At 38.8% G+C, this 26,391-nt stretch overlaps 1 protein-coding gene across 11 annotated transcripts in view; it reads left to right on the top strand.

Moving 5' to 3' along the window:
- Positions 1–26,391, top strand: part of LOC140738806 (SRSF protein kinase 2-like) — a 201,307-nt gene that overhangs the window by 81,673 nt on the left and 93,243 nt on the right. For all 11 annotated transcript variants that reach the window (XM_073066665.1, XM_073066663.1, XM_073066664.1 and 8 more), the window contains 3 exons: positions 8,511–8,650; positions 14,341–14,449; positions 22,799–22,886. In XM_073066665.1, the coding sequence (XP_072922766.1) occupies positions 8,511–8,650; positions 14,341–14,449; positions 22,799–22,886 (337 nt within the window). The remainder of the gene's footprint in view (positions 1–8,510; positions 8,651–14,340; positions 14,450–22,798; positions 22,887–26,391) is intronic.

The raw sequence follows: 26,391 nt of genomic DNA, 5'->3' as shown, positions 1-26,391 counted from the left end.
ACTCCAAAGCACAAAAAAAACTAATTGGAAGAAAAACAAGAGAGCTGGGAATACAAGTCTAACTTCATGTTTTTATTTTGTGAGATGCATGTATTATTTGGTAGCATCATGACATATGCAATTCAAATATCTTTACCTATAACCTACAACTGAATTGAATTGACTTTATTGCTTACATCCTTCATATACATGAGGAGTAAAAATCTTTACGTTACATCTCCATCTGAATGTGCAATTTATAGTAATTTGTAATAAATAGTATGTACAACAGGCATCAGTGAATTAATTAATTACTGTAGATTCCGGATTTTAAGCCGCTACTTTTTTCCCACATTTTGAACAGCTTTGAACTCTGCGGCCTTTAAAACGGAGCGGCTAATGTATTATTTTTTTTCATGCCGCCGAAAACATTTTGCCTCGTAACAGTAGACCAATAAAATTGATGAGTAGTTCACAGAGGTCCAATGAAATTGTACGATAAATCAAGCGCACTTTCACAATTAAATTATTGTAAATCAGTCATTTGTACTCACCCTCATCAACATGGAAAACACTCGAAGAAAAGCATTGTGCTGCCTTTATGGCAGTTATTTAGTTTATAATATTTTCGCTTAGTAATTCATTTTCTAGTTAAAGTTAGAAGAGTTTTAACTATATTTGTTTTCTGTACTACATCGCGGGATGCTATGACGTCACACCCGGTTTCGCCGCGTCTTGTGGGAAAAATACCAGTTTGCGATAAACAGGAAGGAGGAGGCATTAGACCCGAGCGAAACGCTGCTTTTAAATGCCGTTTGCGATAAACGGGACGACGGGGGCGAGCGGCGGAGCGGCATTAGATCTGAGCGAAACGCTGCTTTTAAGTTAAAGGCGATCAATAACTTTTCCTGGTAGGCTGCAGTATATATATTTTTTACCAGTCGTTAGGAGATATTGGAATGTTGTTCAGTAAAGAAGTATACGCAACGTATATTTAAAAGTAGCCACGTTACGGGCACGGTTCGAAAAAAAGCATTTGCAATATGTATTTGTTTTTGTTACCATATGGATTTAATTAAAAGTTAAAAAATCCTCACGTGTAATATCTTTCTGTGTAAATATCTCATATTACAACGTGGGACACCTGCGGCCGAAAATCCGGTGCGGCCTAAAATCCGGTGCGGCCTTTACAAGTAAAAAATTGATTTTATTTCTAAAATTAGAGCCAGCGGCTTTTAATCAGGTGCGCTCTGTAGTCCGGAATCTACGGTAATTAATTAATGCGTAAACAATATATTTACAATATTACTCAAATATTACTGAAATATTAAATACACAAAATTCAAGCTCTTCATGGGAAATTTATTATTTCCTATTGTGAGAAACCTATGTGCAATATTATCTGTGGAAATCTTGTTTTTCTTGATCAGATACAAAGCAATAGGTTAGATTTTACAGTGAACTGCTGATACTTAATTCGCAAGTTTGATACTTTTGTAGCTACCTCTACAAAGCTGATATTAGTGCTATGGTGCCCACAGAATGGAATGCAAAATTATAGCAGTTCTCACCACTTAGCTGCTAGAGTAGCTTATACGGTGTGACTGAGAATTCATGTTTTTAAGTTCTAATTCTTGAGCTTGTTTAAGTTTTCTAATTAATATTTCAAAACTTTTGGTGATTTAAAAAAAATTGTGATAATCTTTAAATGTTTACAGATCAGAGAAACAATCAAATAGGCTAATTGACTTCCAGCTGGCTAAGGAAAGAGATGTGGCTTTGAAGACAATTTTTTCAACAACTTGGTAGTTAGAACTTGTGTTTCCCTTCTGTTTGTAGTGCAGGTGGCCTGCCACTGTGGTGGGCATCTTAATGGAACACAGAGTGTTGATCAAATGAGGGAAGTGCAGACACTTTCTTTCCCCCATAAATCAGCTACAAATTCGTATAGTTAGGACTGACTATACAATTTAACCTGTCTGTCTGCAGTGGCATTAGTTGTGGTTCTCTCTCAATATATTGTAGCTACATGTCTTTCTCTAAACAGTTTGTTATCTGGCTTGAGAATTGTATTTGTTAAAGAGCCAAGACAGCAATATATGCTTACATTTTTGTGCAGAAAAATTGATGAACTGAATATTCAGTACAATTTTATGAAAAGCACTTTGAAACTTGAAAGTAATTACTAAACTGCAAGCAGTGTATACAGTGGATTCCGGTTAACTGGAGCAGCTGCTTATTTTGGACAACTCTTAAATAACTAAATCGAGAAAATAGCTGGGATTCCCTTAATTTATTTGGGGCAGGAGACTGTGCCTCTTAATTGGGGCAGGAGACTGTTGCGTAGCAGTCTCTAACTAGCATCAGTGGGTTGCACTTGCGTGGCCGTTAGATACTGCTGTGCTTGGTGTGATCAGTTTTTAAATAGCCTCAGTTGTGTGTGATTGTGTTCTAAAAGTAGTAATTTTTGTTACTGATAGTTGGAAAGAAATAAGCAGTAAGATACTTCGGAACTGTTTTGCTCACCGCTGTTTCAAGCATTTAGGTTGAGAGATGCTGGAAATGGCTGAGAGAGAAAATGAAACTATTTCACTACAAGTTAGAAACTATGAAAAATTTGAAAGTATTGACAATCATCTTGAATGTTACAATGAAAATAAAGATTTAGAGGATGTAATGGAGTAAATCAGTCCAGTATCTGCACTGATTTTGGTGTTGGCACTGATTTTGGTCATTTTCAGTCAATCAAAAGAACATGGCAGATGCTTCCTCTACCGATGACTAAGGAACCGTAGTACTGTAAAGGTATATGTAGTGTTCTAATATTTTGTATTTCATTTAAATACATAAATTGTTACTCAGTTAAACAGTAGTTTGTCTTTTTTTTTAAATACCTTTTAACTATTTCCATGAAACCTCAGCTAGTTGAGGCAGCTGCTTAATTGGGGGAAAAATGTACTGGTCTTCATGTCTCCCACTTAACTGGAATCCACCATATTTCACTGTTCTTTTGACTGATAGAAAACAAAGCATTAACAAAGGTGTATTTTCAAATTACTTTAAATTGCATAGCATTTTTGTAATTTTGAATGTAGGTATTGACAGACAATGGTGATTTGCTTGTCATTCAAAATGGCTCCAAAAAAGAAAAGTGATTTTGGATGCTGTAGTGAAGTGTGCATTTATTATTGGAATTCCACTAAAGTGGAAATACGTAGCATATAATAAATTGTATTTGACTTTATAAAAAACAAACTTAAAATTCACTTTGTAGCCTGTATCATGTAATTGATTGCTTTGCAAAATTTATTATTTTTATTGCTGCACTGTTGGCAGTGATTTTACTAATGATCATTCCCTGTGCCCTATTCATAAATGCAAAATCTGTTTCTATGGAAACAATTTAGTGTTCTTATTCATGCAGTGTTAAATGTTGAATGGTACTCAGATGTATATTTATCTAAAATATAAATAGAAAGTGCTGGAAGTGCTCATCAGAACAGGCTTCGTATATGGGATGAAAATCAGTTCATTTTCTCTTTTATTTTTATTAGCGTACAAACTTTCATCTCTTTCATGTTCTACAGAGTGTACTTTGATCCCAAAGCACACTGATGCATGGTACCATTTTTTAAGAAGGCTGATACTTTAATTGTGAGCACATTCATTTATTGTTTGCTTACTTTCATAAGAGCTCAAGAAGTCAAGTCTGCATCATATATCACAAACAAGAGAAAATTTGCAGGTGCTGGAAATCCAAGCAATGCACAGAAAATGCTGGAGGAACTCAGCAGGCCAGGCAGCATCTATGGAAAAAAGTACAGTGGACATTTCAGACCTGAGACGTCAACTGTACTTTTTTTCCGTAGGTGCTGCCTGGCCTGTTGAGTTCCTCCAGCATTTTGTGTGTTTTGTCTGCATCAAATATGTTGTCTTCAACAACCGTTAACAAATTAGGAAATGAAAGAGCTGACAAACCTAACGCATAAAACTCTCTTGTACCGATTTAAATAACTTGTAGTCAGCAATTAAACTCAGATGAATCTGCTTGGTTATTACTTTAATTCACTTAAATCTGTACTGAGAAATTGTTTTCTCTATACTATTGAAGCATAACTTGTTGATAATTTAAGTATTACAGATACTAAAAAATCTCCAAATGGCATTATAGTATGTTAATAAGCATTGTCATTTCTGTGATTTTTTTTTAACCCATTTATGAAAATAATTTTGACATGGGTACTCTGATGCAGTATCCATCTAGTACACTGGAATGTAGTATAATTCCTCAGGAATTAGCTTTGAAATGTATCTGTTTGAAGTATTTTTCCGTTGTATATTATAACAGATTTAATATATGAGAATCTGCTTCTGTCATCACTAGCATCATTTTGTTTTGAAACTCATTAGTCAATTCATTCTTTGGAATAAAGCAAAAAGTGCTGGCCATACTTAAGGCAACAGACAATATCTGTAGACAGAAATGGAATTAACATTTCAAGTTATTCAGGAATGTTCTTATGGTTATAGTTACGAACCTGCAGCCCGCCTGGGTCATAGAGGCACTGTACAGATGAGTGCTGCACTAGTTGCCTCCATCTCTCTTGGTTCTAGGCGAGTGCCTGGGCTGCAGCAAAGCTCTCTCCGGTCCACTCTGTAATGTTGTCTGCCCATTTCTTCCTCTGTGTGCCTGTTTTTTCTTTTCCCCTGTACCGTTCCCTGAAAAGGACTTTGAGAGTCCTTTTGATCTTGCTATGTGGCCATACCATCTCAATTTTCTCTTCTTTACTGTGGACAGTAGCTCTTCGTAGTATCTCATGTGCAGGGTGATGGTTCTTTGTATTTCATTGTTTGAGACGTGGTTTGTATAGGAGATGCCTAGAAGCCTTCTGAAACATCCCATTTCAACTGCCTGGATCTTTTTTTGCAGTTCTGCTGTCAAAGTCCATGATTTGTATGCATACAGGAAAATGGAAAGCACCTATGCATGCAGAAGTTTCAACTTGGATCTGAGAGCGATGTTATTGTCTCTCCAGATTGGTTTGGAGTTTAGCCAATGTTGCCATTGTTTGGGCTGTCCTTGCAATGACTTCAGGCTTTGATCCTTGGTTGATGAAGGCGCCAAGATACTTGAACCATTTGACAGTCTCTAGCTTTGTCCACTGACTGTGATTTTTGTTGTGATTGCCTCCTGACTGTTTCTCATCAGCTTTATTTTCTCTGCGCTGATTTCGTCCTCGTTTCTTGCCAGCCCATCAATGTCACCGGCGAATGTGAGGTTGGTTATGGTCTGCCTTCTGATGCTGACTGTGCCGATATGGTCTTCCAGAGTATCTGTCATTATTTTCTCCAGGAAAATGTTGAACAATGTGGGTGAAAGGAGGCAGACTTGTCGGATGTCAATTGATGTGTGGAGCTGCTCTCCAAAAGTGCCTTGAACAAGTACCACACTGATGCTAGCTTTGGTGTAGAGCTGCTTGATGGTTTGGATCAGTTTCTGGCCCGTGTTGTATCTTTTCATTGTGGCCCAGAGTACATCATGCCACATCCTATTCAATGCCTCCTTGAAGTCTATGAATGCATAGAAAATGTCCTGTTGATGTTGTATAACTCACACAGTACATGGAGGTTGAGAGTCTGTTCTTTTGTACTTCTTCCACTTCTGAATCCAGCCTGCTCTTCAGTGATTATTTCGTCTGCTGTTATTTCAGTCTCCTCAAGATGGCTTTTAATATCACTTCTTGTTTTCATGACTGAGAAGACTTGCGATTCTATAATTCTGACAGCACTGTAGGTTGCCTTTCTTGAGGAGATTGACGATGAGTGATTTTGTCCAGGGTGTTGGCCACTCCCCAGTCTGACTCATTTTGTTGCAGATATTGCTGAAGATGTATATCACTGTCTGCCTCCATGTTTTATCAGCTCAGCTGGATGTTGTCTATTCCTCCAGCTTTCCCATTCTTCAGTGATCTTATGGCTGCTTCTGCTTCCTGCAGAATTTGGAAAGTCATTGTCGTTTGACGAGTCCTGGCTTGCGAGTACACTGGGGTCCCTTTGGGTCTGATGGTTGTAAAGGTCTGAATAATACTTAGTCTGTTGAGAATGTCTTCATTCTGTGAGACAGTTTCTTTCTTTGTCTTGATGGTACTGAATCATAACACTCTTTGTTTAGTGAGGTACTTCACAATTCGAAATGCTCACCTGCTGTTGTTCTTTTCAGGCTGTCATCTGTCTCTGTACACTGTCTCTCAATCCATTCTTCCTTGGCCTTGATGTTTTTCCTGACCTTGTTGATCTCTCTGTATGCTACAGCTCCTGGTGTTGTGTTCTTAGTTTTCTTCAGGTCTCTTCTGGTGTCACACATTTCCAGGATCTCCTCTGTTACCCAGGGTTGGGTTTTCCAAGTATCTCATTGGCTGTTTCTGTTATTACTTCATTGAACTTGGCTGTCAACGTTTCAGCATCTTTGTCAAGCGTCAGCAGTGGTGCAAATGTACCACCACCTGAAGGTTTCTGCAATGGATGGGTCCTTCAGTCTGTCCAAGTTGAATTTCATTCTGATGTCCTTGGGCTTCTTGACTTTTTTCAGCCTGATTCTAAAGTTCGCTATCACCAGGTCGTGGTCACTTACAATATCAGCACCTGGGAATGTCCTTGCTGTGGTTCTCTTGATCCCAGACTGAAATCAGTTCTGCACCAGTATGTAATCGATCTGGGTATGATGTATCTGGCTATTGGGTGCATGTCAGGTTCAGCGCTGTGATGCCTTGTATTCTCCAAGAGTGTTCACAAGCACCATGTTGTAGCCGGAGAGCTTAAGTAGGTGTAATCCTCGCTTGTTGATTACAGCATTACAGGAGGAGCCGCAGAGTTCCTTCTAGTCTTTCAGTGCGTCTACACCCACCTTGGCATTCCAGTCCCCCTGGATGATTGGAATGTCTTTTTTGTCCACCTTGTCAATGATGCCCTGGAGTTGGGTGTAGAATTCCTCCACTTGGTCATTTTCATAGTTGTTGGTGCGTAGTCCTGTATTATTGTGATTCTGAAAGGTGCTGATTTAAGGTAGATGGAAATAAGTCTGCTGGATACTGGGTAGCACATGTGTACTGAGTTCTTGATGCTGTTATTGACAAGAAATCCTATGCCATTGGCATGTTTGTCAAATTCTCTGCTGTAGTATAGTATATGGCCTTCCTCAGTGAGATGTTCACTGAGGTTTTTCCACCTGACTTCACAGAATCCCACGACGTGCCGGATTTACCTCACTAGCTCGTATGTGAGCTCCTGCAGTATCCCTGCTTGGGCAAGTGTTCTCACATTCCATGTGGCTAATGAGATGCAGTCTTTCCCATGTTTCTTCTGTGGTGAGGTTGCTTGGATTGTCATAAAACCAAAGCATGAGTATATAAGATAGAGATGGGTTAAAAATTGAGCAAGCAGTACTTGTAACTAAATTTTATAAGAAAGTTAACTTCATTCAAATCCGTATCCTGTTTATTGTATTCAGTAATCTCCTATTACCGGTACTTACCTTTTTTATTTCCTGTTTTTTATGGGATGGTGAAAAATGCCAAAAAAATTTATGCAAAGTCAATCATTTTACATTATTGAAATCTCAGGAATAACATTGAATTCTACTTTGTAAATTACCAGTTGACATGCTGGATTGATTCAGAACCTGTGGCCATCTTCTGCTGCCATCATTCATAGAAATGTACAGCACAGAAAAAGGCCTTTCAGCTCACCGAAGACTTGATGACCTTTTAGCACTGTTCTTACATTAATCCAGTTTTTATTCTCCAAACATTCTCATTCCTTCACCCCAAAGACTTTGTCACACATCTGCACAAAAGACATAATTTACAGTGGCCAGGTAACCTACCAACCTGCATGTCTTTGGGATTATAAGAGGAAAGGCAAACCAAGAGGAAACCCATATGGTGACTGGGAGAATGTGCAGGATAAGCCATTGTCACTGGAGATTAGAAACAGCAACTCTGCTTTGCTCCATAAGTTTTTTAAGAATTCACCTTTCCAGATTTGAGTAATTTACTTAATTAGATTTTATTAAGTTTGCAGTGCAGATTCATGCAACAAAGTGGCTCTTCTTGAGGCTTCCTGTCACCAAAGTCTTCAAGCAAAGAGCCATTGTAACCAGACCTTATTATCGTTTTTTAATATAAGTAGCTTGGTGGACTTCCAGATGTGGTTTACTGAATCATATGAAAGGAGTGAGTTTGGGATTGCTAAAATTCTGATTTTCTATCAAGCTATTATGTCTATTTCCAATTAGCTAAAAAATATGGACCATTGTCTGTATATGTGACTCCCCTGCTTTGTATGTTTCAAAGAACAAAATGTTGAACTGTATCAAACTTAATTTTCTATGCGAAGTCATTTGAAAAAGATTTTAGAGTTACCAATTTTAAATGAATAGTGGAAGGATTGTAAGGTTTCATGAAGTTCAATTTTTTTGCAAAACTCATCAGAATGTATTGTATTAAATCCTTGATTTTTCCTTCCTTTTCAAGGCCAGAGGCTTATCACAAAGCTGCGGCAGCTGCTCCTCCTCCACCACCACCTTTACCTGAGCCGTGTCCTCCTGAGCAGGAGGAGGAAATCCTGGGATCCGATGATGAAGAGCAGGAAGACCCTGCCGATTATTGTAAAGGTACTAAGTCTACTACATCTATGGTAATACAATTTGATTAGTGCAGGTAGAAGCCTTTTTTCGATTGTTTAGTATCTGTGTTTCATCTTGTGTGGCTACTTTGGGTAATGTGTACAAAAATGTATACAGTTTGGCTAAAAGTTTAGAATAGTAGTGAATAATGTAATTGAAATGCTGCTGAGATTTCATGATAGTATTTCAAGAGGGGAAGGAATAAAACATTCAAATTTAGCTATTTTGTTTCACATTTTTATCTAAGAAAAGTAAGAGTAGCATCCGCGCCCCCAATTTACCACCATCTGCAGTTATAACCCAAACGTTCCAGCTACAGAAACCCATTTCAACATTAAGTAACATTACAGAGAAACCATTTTGTTGGCCTGAATAGTTAACATCACATTTAATGGTACTGAGAGCCCTACGTTAGTATTTGAAGAAAAAAATAACAATGTTACAAATCTTATTTTAAATGTCAAGGATTTCACGAATTGGTCAATAGAATGCTTTTTTTTTGGCATTTTAAGGTTTCACATTAAAGAAGTTTTTTATATGCTGAATTCAAGATTAATATGTCTGCATGTCTTTAAGGATCTTGCAATGATGGATATTAAATTTTTAAGCATTTAGAAAGAGTGTTAACTGAATTGGTAATTGGTTTAAGCTAATTAACCAATCATAAGTTTTCTAGATTGATAGTATTTAATGTTGATGTTTGAGGATGGGAAGTTCCCCTAGATATTGAGAGAACCCTTTTTTTAGTACACATACAGTGTTAGGTCTTTGGTTTAAATCTCATATAAATTCAATTTCTCATCAATATCAACTACATCACTATAGACAAGGGGCTCCGAATCTCAGATCAACAGACCCCTTGCTTAATGGTATTGGTCCATGGCATAAAAATGGTTGGGAACCCCTGCTGTAGGCCAATTACATTGTAGCTTTATTACTTTCTCCCTGTGATTCATTCAGGTTAGAATTACCGTAGATTCCGGACTACAGAGCGCACCTGATTAAAAGCCGCTGGCTCTAATTTTAGAAATAAAATCAATTTTTTAATTGTAAAGGCCGCATCGGATTTTAGGCCGCACCGGATTTTCGGCCGCAGGTGTCCCACGTTGTAATATGAGATATTTACACAGAAAGATATTACACGTGAGGATTTTTTTAACTTTTAATTAAATCCATATGGTAACAAAAACAAATACATATTGCAAATGCTTTTTTTCGAACCGTGCCCGTACGCGGCTACTTTTAAATATACGTTGCGTATACTTCTTTACTGAACAACATTCCAATATCTCCTAACGACTGGTAAAAAAATATATATATTGCAGCCTACCAGGAAAAGTTATTGATCACCTTTAACTTAAAAGCAAAGTTCGCTCAGATCCAAAGCCGCTCGCGTAATGCGCTCCCCCCCTCCTTTCCGTTTATCGCAAACCGGCATTTTCCCACAAGACACCGCGAAACCGGGTGTGACGTCATAGCATCCCGCGGTGTAGTACAGAAAACAAATATAGTTTAAACTAAGTAGGCAGCACAATGCTTCGAGTGTTTTCCATGTTGATGAGGGTGAGTACAAATGACTGATTTACAATAATTTAATTGTGAAAGTGCGCTTGATTTATCGTACAATTTCATTGGACCTCTGTGAACTACTCATCAATTTTATTGGTCTACTGTTATGAGGCAAAATGTTTACGAGGCGGCATGAAAAAAATCATGCATTAGCCGCTTCGGATTATTGGCCGCAAAGTTCAAAGCTGTTCAAAATGTGGGAAAAAAGTAGCGGCTTAAAATCCGGAATCTACGGTAGGATATTAGTCTATAAGACATAGGAGCAGAATTAGGCCATTTGGTCTATTGAGTCTACTCCGTCGTTCCATCTTGGCTGATTTATTATCCCGCTCTACTCCCATTCTCCTGCCTTCTACCTGTAACCTTTGATACCTTACTAATCAAGAACCTGTCAACCTCAAATTTAAATTGACTTGTCCTCCACAGCCATCTGTGGCAGTGAATTCCGCAAATTCACTAACATCTGGCTAAAAAAAGATTCCTCCTCACCTCTGTTCTAAATGGACGTCCCAATATTTTGAGGCTGTGCCCTCTAGTCTGAGACACCTCCTCTGCATATCTACTCTATCTAGGCCTTTCAATATTTGGTAGGCTTCAATGTGATTCACCCCCCACCCCCACCATTCTTCTAAAATTCAGCAGAAAAGGGTCCAGACCATCAAACACTCCTCTTACGCTAACCCTTTCATCCCCCATAATCATTCTCGTGAATCTCCTCTGGACCCTCTCCAATGTGAGCGCACTTACCAACTGCATCTTAGTGTAGTATGGCAATTGTCCAGTATAGGACTGCAAAGCACTCCAGCATGTGGTGAAAACTGCCCAGCAGATTATTGGCACCCAATTGCCCACCATTGAGAACATCTACCATAAATGCTGCCTAGGCAGGGCAAAAAGCATTATCAAGGATGCATCTCACTCTAAACATGGACTTTTTACTCTCCTCCCATCCGGTAGGCGCTACAGGAGCCTCCGCTCCCGCACCAGCAGGCACAGGAATAGCTTCTTTGCTGAGGCTGTGACCCTGCTAAACCTCACATCACAGCGCTAAGCAGTATTGCACCCATATTGTACCATCTCCGTACTTTTATATTTGTGTGCTGTAGCACTTACTTTTTATTTGCAGTTATTTTGTAATTACACTATTCTTTGCATTTCTGGTTAGATGCTAACTGCAATTCATTTGGCTTTGTATCTGTACTTGGCACAATGACAATAAAGTTGAATCTAATCTAATCAATATTTGCCTAGTAAAAACTAAAAAGCAGGACTTGCAAGCTTAAGAACTAATTTGTTTTCTAATTTTGTATTTTAGCTGTTTTTATAATTGACCAGAGAACCCAAAAGATCCATGATTATACACACTATCCATTATCAATAAAACTTGCATTTATTGAAAAAGTAAATTCTACCATGTGCAGTGTCCCCATAAATGTTATTGAAAACCCTAGGTCCTTTTTGTTTTTTCCATGAAGAAGCGTTGAAGCCAAAGTGGGCAGACCTCTTATTTCTCTGGAATTACCTTCTCTTGGATTATGATGTTTCTTCCCAGCATCTTTGACTTTTATCTGTGGTCTCCTATATTGCTCCAACTACACCTACTTAGAGCTTAAGGAAAGACACATTATCTTCTGATGAAGCATGTTACAACCCTTGGGAGTTAGTTTCTGCCCAAACTTCCTGTAGTTGATCATAGGCTTTTCTACCAGCATATATGTGTGGATGTAATCTTAGCAGGAAATTGGACCCATTTTATTTCTTTATTTATCCTTTGTAGTAAGTGACTTAAGCTACTCGGTTAAAATATTTCTTTCTGAAAGAAATAACCATGCATTTCTAAAAGTTTTATTCTGCATTTCACTGGCTACAGCCCAAATCAATTTTCAAAAGTTAGAAATAAATTTTATGCCGGAATTAGATTTCATCTGGAGGTTTACAATTTGCTGTATTCTTAATGGAGTGAGCCTAGCATACAAAGTTCATTTCTAGAGATTAAAATCTTCTGTCTTCTAAAACCTTATTTAAACAGAATTTGTATGACAAAGCGATTATCAAACTTTTAGCTGAAGTAGGCCCTTCAATGCAGTTTCCAAGGAGCTGCTTAATTTTGTTCCCTACCCTTCTTGTTGAGTACTTTCTCAATTATCTTAGTCTGTGCCTAAGTAAATAAAATGGTATATGCCATGTATTGAAATGGTAAGGTTCATTAATGTAGTTTGACACTTATCAAGTTATGGTGATGATGTCATCAGTCTGGGACAGAGCAACACATGATGTGAGGGAGCATGGAAGCGAGAATGAGAAATAAAGACATTCAGAGCTTGAAGTGTTGAGTCATGATATGCATACTATCTATTTAAGTACTAATGTAGGTTACAAATACACAAATGTATATAACTCTCTTGCCTAGCCTGAGCCAAAATATTTGAGTACTTATCACAACACTCTTAACCCTTCCACCATTGCTCTTTAGATTTTCAATTTAAAAATACGAGACATACTTTAATGTTTAAAAATATTATACCCCTCAATTCTGTTTTTCTCATTTCTGTGAAATAATTTGACATTGAATTAACCATTTTAACAGTGTAACACTGTTCAGATGTTACTTGACACCAGTATTAATGAATTTCTAGTTTCAGAGGTCATTTGCAGCACTAGAGGATAGGGCAGTAATGAGACATTAATTTTTTTTGGAAAACAAATAGTGAATTGATTTTGCCTCTCTAATCTTCTCGGGGAGGAGGAACAAAAAGCTAGATATGAATCTAATCTTGGTGCTTTGGTGGCTATGAATTCAATTTACAAAGTGCAAAATAGCAAAAGCTCAAGGGACAAAATTTACATAGAAACTTGCTAAGGAATTTTCAAATGATTCATTTTACCAGGAGATAGTCTTTTAGCATCATACATTTTATTTGCTACGTACCAATTTATCGGCTACATTAATCCATTAAAATAGTAGTAATAAAAAGAACAACAAGAAATCATGTATTGTAATGCCTAAACTGATTACCGGTAGCTATTTCTTTTAAGGAAGACCTGTCTTCAAGTAAAATTGGTTTAATTTCAAGATCTTAACTTATTAAAAGTGCATCTTCCTCATATTTGAGGATGCTATCTTGATTGTTAAGAATATAGATCATACACAATGTTAGCATAGTGGTCAGTGCAATACTTACAGTTTACAGGGTATTGGAGTTGATTGCTGACATCATCTGTAAGGAGTCTTTATGTCCCCCTCATTCTCCTCAGAGGCTCTAATTTCTTCCCACACTCCAAAGACTTAACCAAGTAGGTTAACTGGTCATTGTGAATTGTCCAGTGAGTAGGTTAGGGTTGAATTGGGGTTGTTGGAGGTTCCTGGAACGGTGAGGCTTAAAGGGCCAGGTGGGCCTACCAGACGCTGTATGGCTAAAATTAAAAAAGGCATAGGAGCAGAGTAGAATTAAAGCATTTGGCCCATTAGAGTCTGCCCCACCATTCATTCATGGCTGGTTTATTTTCCCTCTCAACCCCATTTGCCAGTCTTCTCCCCATGATCTTTGACACCCTTATTAATTAAGATACCTATCAACCGGTTCTTTAAATATATCCACTGAGTTGGGTACATACGGAATAACTACAGCTAGCTGTGGCAATGAATTTCACATGCTCACCACCCTCTGTCTAAAGAAATTCATGCTTCTCTCCTGTTCTATTCTGAGATAGTGTCCTCAGGTCCAAAGCTCTTCTACTATTAGAAACGATCCTCTAGCCACTCTTTCTAGGCATTTCAACATTGTGTTGGTTTCAATGTGATTTCCTTTTCATTCTTCTAAATGCCAGTGAGTACAAGCCCAGAGCCATCAAATGTGCCTCATGTTAACTCTTTCATACCTGGGATCTTCCTTGTAAGCCTCCTCTGGATGTTCTGCAATACCAGCACATTGTTTCTTAGATAAAGGGGTTAAATCTGCTCACAATACTCCAGATGTGGATTGACCATTGCTTTATAAAACCTCAGAATTTCATCCTTGCCTTTATATTCTAGTCCTCTTGAAATGAATGCTAACTTTACATTTGCCTTCATTACTGCCAACTCATTTTTTCCCCCCCATAATTTTCAGGTGGCTACCATGCTGTGAAAATTGGTGATCTATTCAATGCACGATACCATGTAATTAGAAAGCTGGGATGGGGACATTTCTCAACAGTATGGCTGTGCTGGGACATTCAGTAAGTAAACATTGTTTTGCAAATACTATACAGATAATTTTCATAATTGAACTTAAAATGTTCTCTATTTCAATTCCTTTTTATTTCCCTTTTACAAAAGTGCCATTAGCAACTATGAACAGAATGACTGGAAAATATTATATATTAAGCAGTTCAAGCAGCGTTTATGGAGGAAGAAGTGGAGTTAATGTTTCTTATTGATAACCTTCCATCTGGACTAGGGAGAATTTAGAAAACTTGTGTTTTAAGCTGTGCCGAAGGAGAAAGAGTGAGGAGAGTACGAAGACTGCCTTAGGTTAGAGTTGAAGGGAAAATAGGTGACTGCCCCTGACTACAAGAAACTGCTAAGTTGTGGATGCAGCTAAACACATCATGAAAAGCTGTCTTCCCTGCATGGACTCATTGCCGTGGTAAAGCAGCCAGAATAATCAAAGATCCCGCCCACATTCTCTTTTCTTACCACCCCTAATGGGCAGAAGACACAAGAGTCTGAAAGCATCTACCACAGACTCAAAAACAGCTTCTTTCCAACTATTTTAATCTATTAAATGTTTCCCTGCTATGATAAGATGGACTTTTGATCTCTGAATATTCCTTGTTGTAACCTTGCACCTGTGTGCCTGCACTGCACCTCTGCACTGTAACATTTCATTCTGCGCTCTGTTATTGCTTTACCTGGTACTACTTCAATGCACTGTTGTAATAAGTTGATCTGTCTGGATGGTATGTTATGCAAGCAAGAGTTTCCATACTTAAGTACGTGTGACAATAATAACCTAATCTATTAATTTCAATAGATGTTGACTGAAAAAATATGATAAAGGTTTGTCAATAGCTAATCTGTTTAAAAGGAAAATAATTGAGCAACTGAAAAAAATAAGTAACTGCTAGAACTGAAATGATTTATTTCAGATTTGCAGCAACTAGTGTGTTCTGTATATTGTCCTTCCATCATTCTTTGGTTATTTCACTCCTGTCAAGTAATCATCTATTTACACCTCTTACAGATTGATTAGCTGCCATTACCATCTCCTCTCAGCTGACACCAATCTCTGTCATCCATTTTGTCAACCTAATTAACCTTCCTTTATCTTGGTTCTACTTTACTGAGGCTACATCCACACCAGACCGGATAATTTTGAAAACGCCGGTTTCGTGTAAAAATGATAGGCGTCCACACTATGTGTTTTTGAAAATATCTCTATCCACACTGAAACGGAAATTTCGGCCAATCTCTTCCTCCTGCACATGCGTAGGACACATCTACTGAAAACAAGTGACATGTTTGGTGTCGAATCTCGCCGTAAAAGTGTGTGTTTGTGTAGTTACAGACTAGAAAAACTTAAAACGATGGACAGCTGTTGGCTCTCGCGCAGGAGAACTTAAAAAAACAAAAAAAAATGAATACTGGAGCGTACAGTGGCAACCGACAGGGCGTTCACGGACAGATTGACCCGGCTGACGACGAACATTGAAAAGCTGACTAACTCTGTTGCATTAATAAAGCACCTTGTTAAATGTATAAAACATGTCTGCATCAGTATTATCTTGTATTTCCATACAATGTTACATTAGGCTGTTACACATCTATTGTCAGAGAACTACTTGCGTAAATAGGTAAACCACCTTCAAACGAGCAAGGGCAGAAAACAGGGCAAAGTGAGTACAGTATACTTATTCAGTAAGTTATGGGTCAAAGTATTTGGTGAGTACATTTCTAACTCTTCTGGCTTCAGTCTCTTTGCCGTCTGTTATGAAATTGTTGCGTTCAAGAAAACAATGAAATAGCGCGCTGCCGTCTGCTAGTGTTTTCAAAAGTCTCTGGTTACCCCATCCACACTGATCTGCCCGAGCAGCGTTTTCAAAAATACCCACCCTGGAAAGCATTTCTGAAAAGCTCCGGTTTCGGGGGATGAAAACGCCATTTTAGTGTGGACGAAGGGTGAAAACAAAGAGAGAAAGCTTTGGTTACAGATTTATCCGGCGTAGTGTGGATGTAGCCTGAATGTTCCCCATAATGCTTGACATGTCTGTCCATCTTGCTTCTGATTATTCAGCTGTTGTAGATCCTTGGAGAAAAAATTTAAGAAATTCCTAATCATTAGAAAAGAATCTCTTGCTCATCTCTGTCGAATCAAGGTAACTTTTTTTCTGAAATTGTCCCCTTCAAGGAAAACATCCTAACATCTATCCTCCTAACACCTTCCCCCACCCTGCCGAGAATGACGGTGAAATTTGGGAAGTGATATGTTTTCCAGGTCTCACTGTAAGGCTTTTTGTTGGAGGGCAGTGTATTGCAGCAAGGGGTAGATTGTTGCATGTTTTTGCCATATAAATATTGGGTATTAGGTCCCTCCTTTTGCATGCTTCACCAGAACCAATAACAAAAGTAAGTAAATGTTTTATTATCAAAGTATATATATGCCATCATATACAATTTGGTGCGATTTGTTTTCCTGCCGGTTAACTCAGCAAATCTATAGATTAGTCACGATAACAGGATCAATGAAAGATCAACCAGAATGCAGAAGACAACAATCTGCAGTACTGATCATTTACAAAGGCAAGTATTGTTTGCGTTCTGTATATGACTGCCAACATTTGGATAACTTTGGTTCTAGAGTGTAGGTGCCATAGATTAAACAACTTTCCATTAGTTCTGAAGATTAGCTCCACACCCATTAAAAGCAAATCATTCAAGTCTATCAACTGTTTATACAAAACAAAAAAATTCCCAACAAGCTATAAGGTGGCAGCAGAGGAGATTCTGGTATCAGGCAGAAATTGGGAGGAATCTTTAGCATGTAATCATTGATACAGGTGAAAAATTTGCAAGGGCTTTGTAAGATTGGGTGCACTGAGATGGCTAAATCTTTTTGGTCTAACATGCTGTTGGATTGGAAGGAAATGAGCATATAAAGGTGATCTGGTATAAAGAATATGATGATGTGTACATAAAATGGAAAAGATTTTAGCTTTGGCAATTTTGAAATCATTATCACATAAGAAAATAAGGTGCATGACATTCAGTCATGTGGTGCCTTGAGCTGATCTACTTCCTTGTCTTTTAATTGGAAAAATCTATATATCACGGCTTTGAACAGACTCAGAAACTGAGCCTCCACAACCTTCTGAGAAAGGTTGAAAAAATCACAAATTCCCCCAGTGACTAGATTCCCCAAATTCCTCCTTGTACTAGTCCTAAATGGCCAATATTGATTTTTCCAACTTTGGGTAATTTTTACCCTCTCCCATCCTTCTTCATTTCCCCACTCTGGGCTTTTATTTCTTCTCATCTGCTTATCACCTCCTCCTGGTTGCCCCTTTTCCCTTTCTCTCATGATCTACTTCCTCTCCTATCAGATTCCTTCTCTAGCCCTTTGCCTTTTCCACCTACCACCTCCCAGCTTCTTACTTCGTCCTCCCTTCCCCTCCCACCTGACTTCACCTATCACCTTTGGCTTGCCTTCTTTCCCCTCATCCCTCCTTATTATAGCATCTTCCCCCTTCCTTTCCAGTCCTGATGAAGATTATCAGTCTGAAATGTCGACTGTTTATTCGTTTCCATAAATGCTGCCTGACCAGCTGGTACCTCCAGCATTTTGTATGTATTGCTCTGGATTTTCAGCATCTGTAGGATCTCATGTTTATCAATCACTTAATTGTCATAGTTCCAGACTCTAGAGACAGAGAAAACAATTTTGAGTATCTTGTCAAATACTATTATAATCTCTAGTTTGAAACTTAGTGACTTCCTCCAGATAACCCTCTCTCTAGTGGAGAAACGTGTCATCCCAGGAATTGACCTGGTGTATCTGTATTGCAGAGGCTCAATATGTGAGAAACTTCCTCGGGGGGGGGGGGGGGGTGGGGGGGAAGGAAATGGATGACAATTAAGTGATCAACAATATTAAAAATTTGGGGGAATTAGGAATGAATTTTACATAATGTTCTCAAAGTTTTTCATTGCTGACTTGGAATCAGGCAGAATCTTATGTAGCAGGTCAAAGAAAGCTTGAGGAAAAGGATCTCGAGAGTCTGGCAATGATGTTAGTTAGGTTTGGTCATTTGAAAAGTGCAGTTAAATTGCCCATTTGAAAACCCCTGTGTGTCAACCCTGTGCCACTCCCAACATCAAGGCAGACTCAAGCAAGTGCTCATGACCCATTGGCACGAGGGATGTTAACATTTTATCCTGTATTTATTCTTTTTTTTCTGTTTGATCACAATTGTGGATTAAAAAAACTGAAAATCCATGTTTCCTGAATTCTTAGCATTATTGTTGTCAACTTTAGTTTAAGTTTACATTGCTACCATGGGCACCACACTAGTGTAGTAGTTCACACGACACTGCTACAGCACGGGGCAATGGAGTTTGGAGTTTAGACCCTTCGGCCTCTGTAAGGAGTGTTTGCCCCAAGTGTTCTGGTTTGCACCCACAGTCCTAAGATGTACTGGTTAGGTTAATTGGTCCCGTGATTAGGTTAGGGTTAAATCAAAGTTGTCGGGGGTTGGTGGATCGATGCTACTCGAAGGGCTGGAAGTGCTTACTCTATTACTAAATAAATAAATCAATATGCTAAAGTACTACAGTGTCTGACTTGGCTTGAGATAATAGTCCAAAAAGTTAAAAAGTGTTATTTGGAAGTTATAGTGTTACGGACTGTTTCCATTGGATTCTTGGACCAGAGGAGCCTTGAATTTGAAGGCAAAGGTTTAAGATGAAAGATGAAAAATTTAAGATTCTAACAGCTAAATTTTTATATGCATGGTGGTCAATATGTAGAATGAGTTGCTTGAGGTGGTGGTGGAGGCAGATACAATTATAACATTAAAAGGATACTTGGATAGGAAGGGCAGAATACACCAAATGGAATTAACGTGGATAGGAATCACAAAGGGCAAGGACAAGATGAGCCAAAAGGGCCATTTCTGTAGTACAGATGTTGTGGTTATTCCCACACTCCACAGTGGCAGGGATCATAACAATCTATTGACATTAAGCTGTAGAGAATTTTGCTTAAGATTGTAATTTTGATCATAGCAATCACATTTAGATCAATGATAGTGTTGTCTGCATGCAAATTAAACAGATATAGTGCATCTTTATATTGAGAGTAATAAGGAGCAGAGAAGAAAGATTTAAATAATACATCTGTATGTAGGTAAGATAGTGGCATGGAAATGGGCTGCATAGGAGGAAATCGGGATATTTGGAGTGGTCAGCAATGTTGAAGGTGATGTGAATGTAATAAAATGAGGCAAAAGCGCAATTATAGTTGCACAGAGTATTATCTTGTGACTTCTTTGAGCATTTGTAGGTCAGACTGAAGGGCCTCCAATGCGGAAAGATGGAAAAGACAGAACTTGACTCCTGGCAGAGCATTTTAATCCATTCTCCGCTATATTGGGGAGTGTTAATGTAGAAAAAGTGACATTTGATGCTATCTTCAGTTAATCCCTGTTGATTTGATTCATACACATGCTCTGAGCCCTCTAGAACTCCAGATTTTGTTAACCTCACTTCCACCCAGACATCAAAAGTAATTCTTCAGTGAATTACTAATGAGACCTACCATGTAGTTGCAGACAAACTACTTTTTCTGTGGGGTAATAATCTGATGTTTAAAAAGTGCATACATTTGAATTGATCGAACAAGTCTTTTCAAGTGAACTTATTGAAAATATTGTACATCTCCAAATGTAGAATACCATGTAACTGTTTTGGTAATTGTTTTTCAGAGCATATGTTAATCATGTTTCCATAATTCTGGAAGCATGAATATTGCAGTCGCACTGTGCCCTGTTATAGTTTTATGATTCTTGTGGTAAATGTCTGATGACAGTTGACTCATTTAGGAAAACTGTAGAAAAAGAAAAAACAAAAATAAGAATAAATTGCCCTTTAATGTTCATGTTGATTTTGAAAGTGAGAAGCAGCGTATCTCACTTGTTGATTTATAGATTAGAAAATTAGCATAATGCTGGAACTGCACCAGAGATCCAGGTTAGGTTTCTGCTGTCATCTGTAAGAAATTTGTATGTTCTCTCCACGACCGTGTGGGTTTCTTCCAGGTGCTCAGGTTTCCTCCTACGTTCCAAAGGTGTGTGGGCTAGAAGTCAAGGTCGCAAGGTCATTGGGCCAGAAGGACCTGTTACCATGCTATATCTCTAAATAAATAAATAAGATTCCAGACAATGGAAAAAGGCAATGCGTAGCTATATGAATAAAAATATAATAAAATAATATGTTAATTCAGACATATAACACAACACTGATATTTACTTTTAATTGCAACTCTATATTGTGGAAGAGACACACTCATGTTAGGTTAGAAATTTTTATCTGGCTTGAGCACGTGTAAAAGATTTGCAAAACTGCTACAACAGCTCTTCACATTTAAAGATTAAATAGTGTTTAAAATTTACTTCTTTTGGAAGTACCCCTGCTGGCTCCACCCGATGCACATTCCTACTCAACTGAATGCACGCACAATAAAAAGTGCATTTGCGCATCCAGTTCTGTTGTGGAGTGAAGTATAGAGTATTCTGTCAGTGGAAGATATTTATGCACATAAAAAGAAATTGCATTGGATTGGTTCTGAACAGACTTGAAGATTTTGCTCCCACCTACCTACCACTTCTAAATCAATGGTCAAAATGTTTGTTGAAAAGCAGAAAATTGCTGATACTAGAACTATTTAGTGGCTTGAGAGAAAAACATTGGTGTGTCAGGTTAGATGATCTTTCTCCAGGCATATTAATTTTCAATCTCAGGCTTTTATTGCATCATAGGACTGAAAAAATATTAGTAATCAGTCTTTCTATCTTTCTATCTCAGTGCAGCCAGACTATCCTCCGATAATGTCTGGAATCCATTGTTTAGCTTAGCAAAATGCCTGTGCAGAGCTCCTTTAGCAGTTATTTCTCTTCCAACCTATTAATTCTAATATTTTCTCAAAGAATTTATTCTTTCTTCCTCTACATTACATTCTGGTCTCTATCATATCATTTAAAATATGTATGGGGAACAAGCTAGGAAAATGTGTAAGTTTTTCAACTGTAATGAAAGGACCTTGTTAATTGCCAGGTTGTTGGGCTGCTGGGTATGAAATCCAGTGGATTATTACGATAGGGAGGATGTTCTCTTTATTTGAAGAATAATAACAAGAGGAAAGAGAATATTGCATGGAGGATGGCAAGCGACCAGTGGTTGAGAGTTTGGGAAGTAGAAGCCGTTGTTGTTGAGAGGCATTGAGGGGAAGGGCCATGTGAGAGTGGAGTTGGGTTGGGTCCAATACCAAATAGTGAAGCATTCTTCAGATTGGAGGACCATTCTACAAATTCACAAAAAATGAAGTATGGATATTTGCAGTCATTTTGGGTGCTCCAGCCCCCCGCTTAGTGCATGTTTTTTTAATCCTAACAAACTGACCAATGTAAAGTTTGAAGCAGCCTCACAAGGGCATTGTAAAATGTGAATTATTCTTCATCCTGACAGCAAGGCCATTGTGTAAACTGAAAGCATTGCCACTACAACACTAGTGGAATGAGACAAAATAGATTTGTTTTCTTTTCAGGACTTTAAAAAAAAAACTCATTCAAGTCTCCGGTATCGAGGGTACGATAGGGTCTTTTAAGAGGCTTTTAGATCGGTACATGGAGCTTAGTAAAATAGAGGGCTATGGGTAAGCCTAGTAATTTCTAAGATAGGGACATGTTCAGCACAACTATGTAGACCGAAGGGCCTGTATTGTGCTCTAGGTTTTCTATGTTTCTGTGTTTACCCAGAGTAATCCTAGGTTGATAGCTTCCATGAAAATGTTGGTAACATTGTGCCTAAACCTGCTCAGCTTTCTTTTCACCAGCACCTCCTTCAAAGCATTCAGTGTTTCTTGTTCATCTTTAACTAGAACCCAGTCATTTTCATTCTCAAAAATACACTTGTTGATCAACACTAACTACTTGTCTAGATCTGTCACTTAAAAAATATTCTTTTTTGGTGTCAAATTACTCACCAGTTCACTTTCTTGGTGATCCATATGTGAGTGTTTCTTGTATTTTCTCTTTGATTCTTCTAAAATCAGAGAATATCCTTTCATTCTCTTCATTTACAAAACAATTCTAATGACTGAATATTAAATATTTTCCAAAATAAAAACAACAGAAGCGGGCAGTACTCCACATATTATGCATCAGCTATAAAGAAGACAGATTTAACATTTCAAGTTGATTTTTCATTCTTAGATTGATTTCAGATTTCCAGTCTTTAAATATTTTGCTTTTGGATTCCTGTATTTTTGACAGAATGTTCCATTTTTAAGCTTGATTTTTCATTTGATTTTATAGTGGAAAACGATTTGTTGCCATGAAAGTGGTAAAGAGTGCCCAACACTACACAGAAACAGCTTTGGATGAAATTAAGCTACTCAAGTGTGTAAGTATGACTTCATTAGTAATATTGAAACAAATAATCTTTTGCATTTGATGTAGCTAGCTTACTATTTTATAATTTGGGGACTTCATAAATTGATATTTTGGTACATGTCAACTCCAGTTGCATGTTTTTGTTGACATCAGACCATATGATTTCCCACTGATAGGCCTGCTAACAATCAGAATCTGTGCTGCATGTTTCATGAATTTTTATTTTGAATTACAAAAGCTATTCATTCACATTGCATTGCATGATTTTTTGATCGTTAATCAAATGGAAATTTATTTCTATTTTCTTATTTTTTGCAACTAATACAGAATTGTTCAAGGAAATAACAATCTTTCTCTGGAAAAGAGTATAGTTAACAATTGGGCCAAGACCCTTCATCAGGACCAGAGAAAAAATGATGAGATGCTGAAGATTCATCTGTTTTTTTCTCTCCAGTCCTGATGAACGGTCTGGGCAGGAGCATTATTTATGCTCTTTTCCATAGATGCTGCTTGGCCTGCTGAGTTCCTCCAGCATTTTATGTATGAGTTACTTGCCTTCCGAGCATCTGCAGATTTTCTTTTGCTTAACAGTCTTTCTCTGGCTGTTTGAACGTAACATTGATTAATTACAGGATACTCCAAAGCAGGACTGGCAATCCTCAGTTTACCTATTAATTGTGATTTTTGAATTGAATTGGGAACTGATTTATTTTATACGGGGAATTTTGATTTTTTTCTGAAGCAATAGACTTCTAAATCATTGCTCATGTTTTTCTTTTGTCTGGAGTTTGTGTTAATTGTGCATTTGCTAATGGCCTTCTTGCATCATAAGGTCAGAAGCCATAATACCGTCATAAAGTCAGGGATATTCCCTGAGGTTGCCATTATCTAGTTCCAATGGAACTCTTCAGCAAAGAAAACAGCCCATTCCTGCATACAGAAAGACTCAGGCAGCAATTTGGGCATAGGTGTAGAAGTGACCAAAGCGCCAAAAATGACCACCTTCAAGAAGAGAGGGCTTATTTGCCTATCCTCGACATTTACTATTGAGTCCCTCACTATCATTATTCTGTAGTCACCTGGGCCAGCCACATGATCACTGTGACTACAACAGTCATAGTCTGGCTAACTTTTGGCAAGTAAATCGCATCATATTACTGAACACTTTGTCGTGAATTACAAGGCACAGGTCAGGAGTATGTCAAATATTTCCTCCTTGAATGCACAGTATTCATGTGAAGTTGAACACCATCTACAAAATGCACTGCAGTATTCCAGCACCTTCCACACCTTCAATTTCTACCATTAGGAAGGACAGCAACAAGTACATGACGATAACACCTTGTGCAGTGTTTCTCTCCAAACTGTACACTATCCTGACTTTGAAAGATACTGAATCAGAATCAGGTTTAATATCACTAGCATCTCATGAAATTTGTTGCTTTGTAGCAGCAGTGCATTGCAGTAGATCATTTTTTAATTAAGGGATGACTGCGCAAGCGCATGGACGTCAGCAAGTTAGACCAGCGTGAAGAGTTTAAAAGGAGACAGCTTTTTAGAGCGGGTGTTGGAAAAGCAGGCGACAGAGTAGGAGGGCTTTGGGTCAACAGGGCTTCAGCGATAATGGGTCGAGGCGAGGTAGGTTACCTGTGAAGTGTAGAAACAGGAAGTATGTCTTTGAGGCTGGTGTTCTGTGCTGCATGCCAGATGTGGGAAGTCTGGGAGTCTCTCAGCCTCCTGGAAGGCCTCATCTGTGCCAGGTGTGTCGAGCTGCAGCTCCTTAGGGACTGGGTTAGGGAACTGGAACTGGAGCTGGAGCTTGATGACCTTTGTCTGGTCAGGGAAAGTGAGGAGGTGATAGAGAGGAGCTATAGGCAAGTAGTCACACTGGGACCTCGGGAGGCAGATGTGGGTAACAGTCAGGAGAGGGAAGGGCAAGAGTCAGATACCAGAGAGTACCTCTATGGCTGCCCCCTTAACAATAAGTACTCTTGTTTGAGTACTGTTGTGGGGGGGGGGGTGCTACTTGGTGGAAGAAGCAGTGGCCACACCTGTGGCACAGAGCCTGGCCCTGTGGCTCAGATGCTTAGGGAAAGAAAGAAGGCAGCAGTAATAGGGGACTCTATAGTTAGTGGGTCAGACAGGCGATTCTGTGGACATAGGAAAGAAACACTGATGGTAGTTTGCCTCCCAGTTGCCAGGGTCCAGGATGTTTCTGATTGCATCCACAGTATCCTGAAGTGGGAAGGTGAACAGCCAGAGGTCATGGTACATATTGGTACCAATGACGTAGGTAGTAAAAGGGAGGAGGTCCTGAAAACAGCCTATAGGGAGTTAGGAAAGAGGTTGAGAAGCAGAACCTCAAAGGTAGTAATCTCGGGATTACTGCCTGTGCTACACAACAGTGAGTATAGGAATAAAGTGAGGTGGAGGATAAACGCGTGGCTGAGGGATTGGAGCCGGGGGCAGGGATTCAGATTTCTGGATCATTGGGACCTTTTATGGGGCAGGCGTGACCTCTACAAGAAGGACAGGTTGCACTTGAATCCTAGGGGGACCAATACTGTGGCAGGGAGGTTTGCTAAGGCTTTTGGGGAGAGATTGAACTAAAATTGCTGGGGGGTGGGAACCAAACAGAAGAGATGGAGGAGGGGGCAGAGGGGCAGGAATGGTTACATAGAGTGCCAGGCTTTATACATTTCAGAAGAGAAAGGGAGGGAGGCAAAAGGGCTGGGGGCTTGGCACTGCTGATCAGAGATAGTGTCATGGCTGCAGAAAAGAAGGACATAATGGCGGGATTGTCTACTGAGTCTCTGTGGGTGGAAGTTAGGAACAGGAAGGGGTCAATAACTCTGCTGGGTGTTTTTTTTTTATAGGCCACCCAACAGTAACAGGGACATCAAGGAGCACATAGGGAGACAGATTCTGGAAAGGTGTAATAATAACAGGGTTGTCATGGTGGGAGATTTTAATTTCCCAAATATTGATTGGCATCGCCCTAGAGCAAGTGGTTTAGATGGGATGGCATTTGTTAGGTGTGTTCAGAAAGGTTTTCTGACACAATATGTAGATAAGCCTACAAGAAGAGAGGCTGTACTTGATCTGGTATTGGGAAATGAACCTGGTCAGGTGTCAGATCTCTCAGTGGGAGAGCATTTTGGAGATAGTGATCACAATTCTATCTCCTTTACCATAGCTTTACAGAGGGGCAGGAACAGACAAGTTAGGAAAGTGTTTAATTGGACTAAGGGGAAATATGAAGCTATCAGGCAGGAACTTGGAAGTTAAATTGGGAACAGATGTTCTCAGGAAATGTACGGAAATGAGGCAAATGTTCAGGGGATATTTGTGTGGCGTTCTGCATAGGTACGTTCCAGTGAGACAGGGAAAGGATGGTAGGGTACAGGAACTGTGGTGTACAAATGCTGTTGAAAATCTAGTCAAGAAGAAAAGAAAAGCTTACGAAAGATTCAAAAAAACTAGGTAATGATAGAGATCTAGAAGATTATAAGGCT

Source organism: Hemitrygon akajei, chromosome 14 (assembly GCF_048418815.1).
Source record: "Hemitrygon akajei chromosome 14, sHemAka1.3, whole genome shotgun sequence".
NCBI lineage: Eukaryota > Metazoa > Chordata > Chondrichthyes > Myliobatiformes > Dasyatidae > Hemitrygon > Hemitrygon akajei.
Note: the sequence above shows the minus strand (reverse complement) of the source record. Positions and strands in the feature narration are given on the sequence as shown.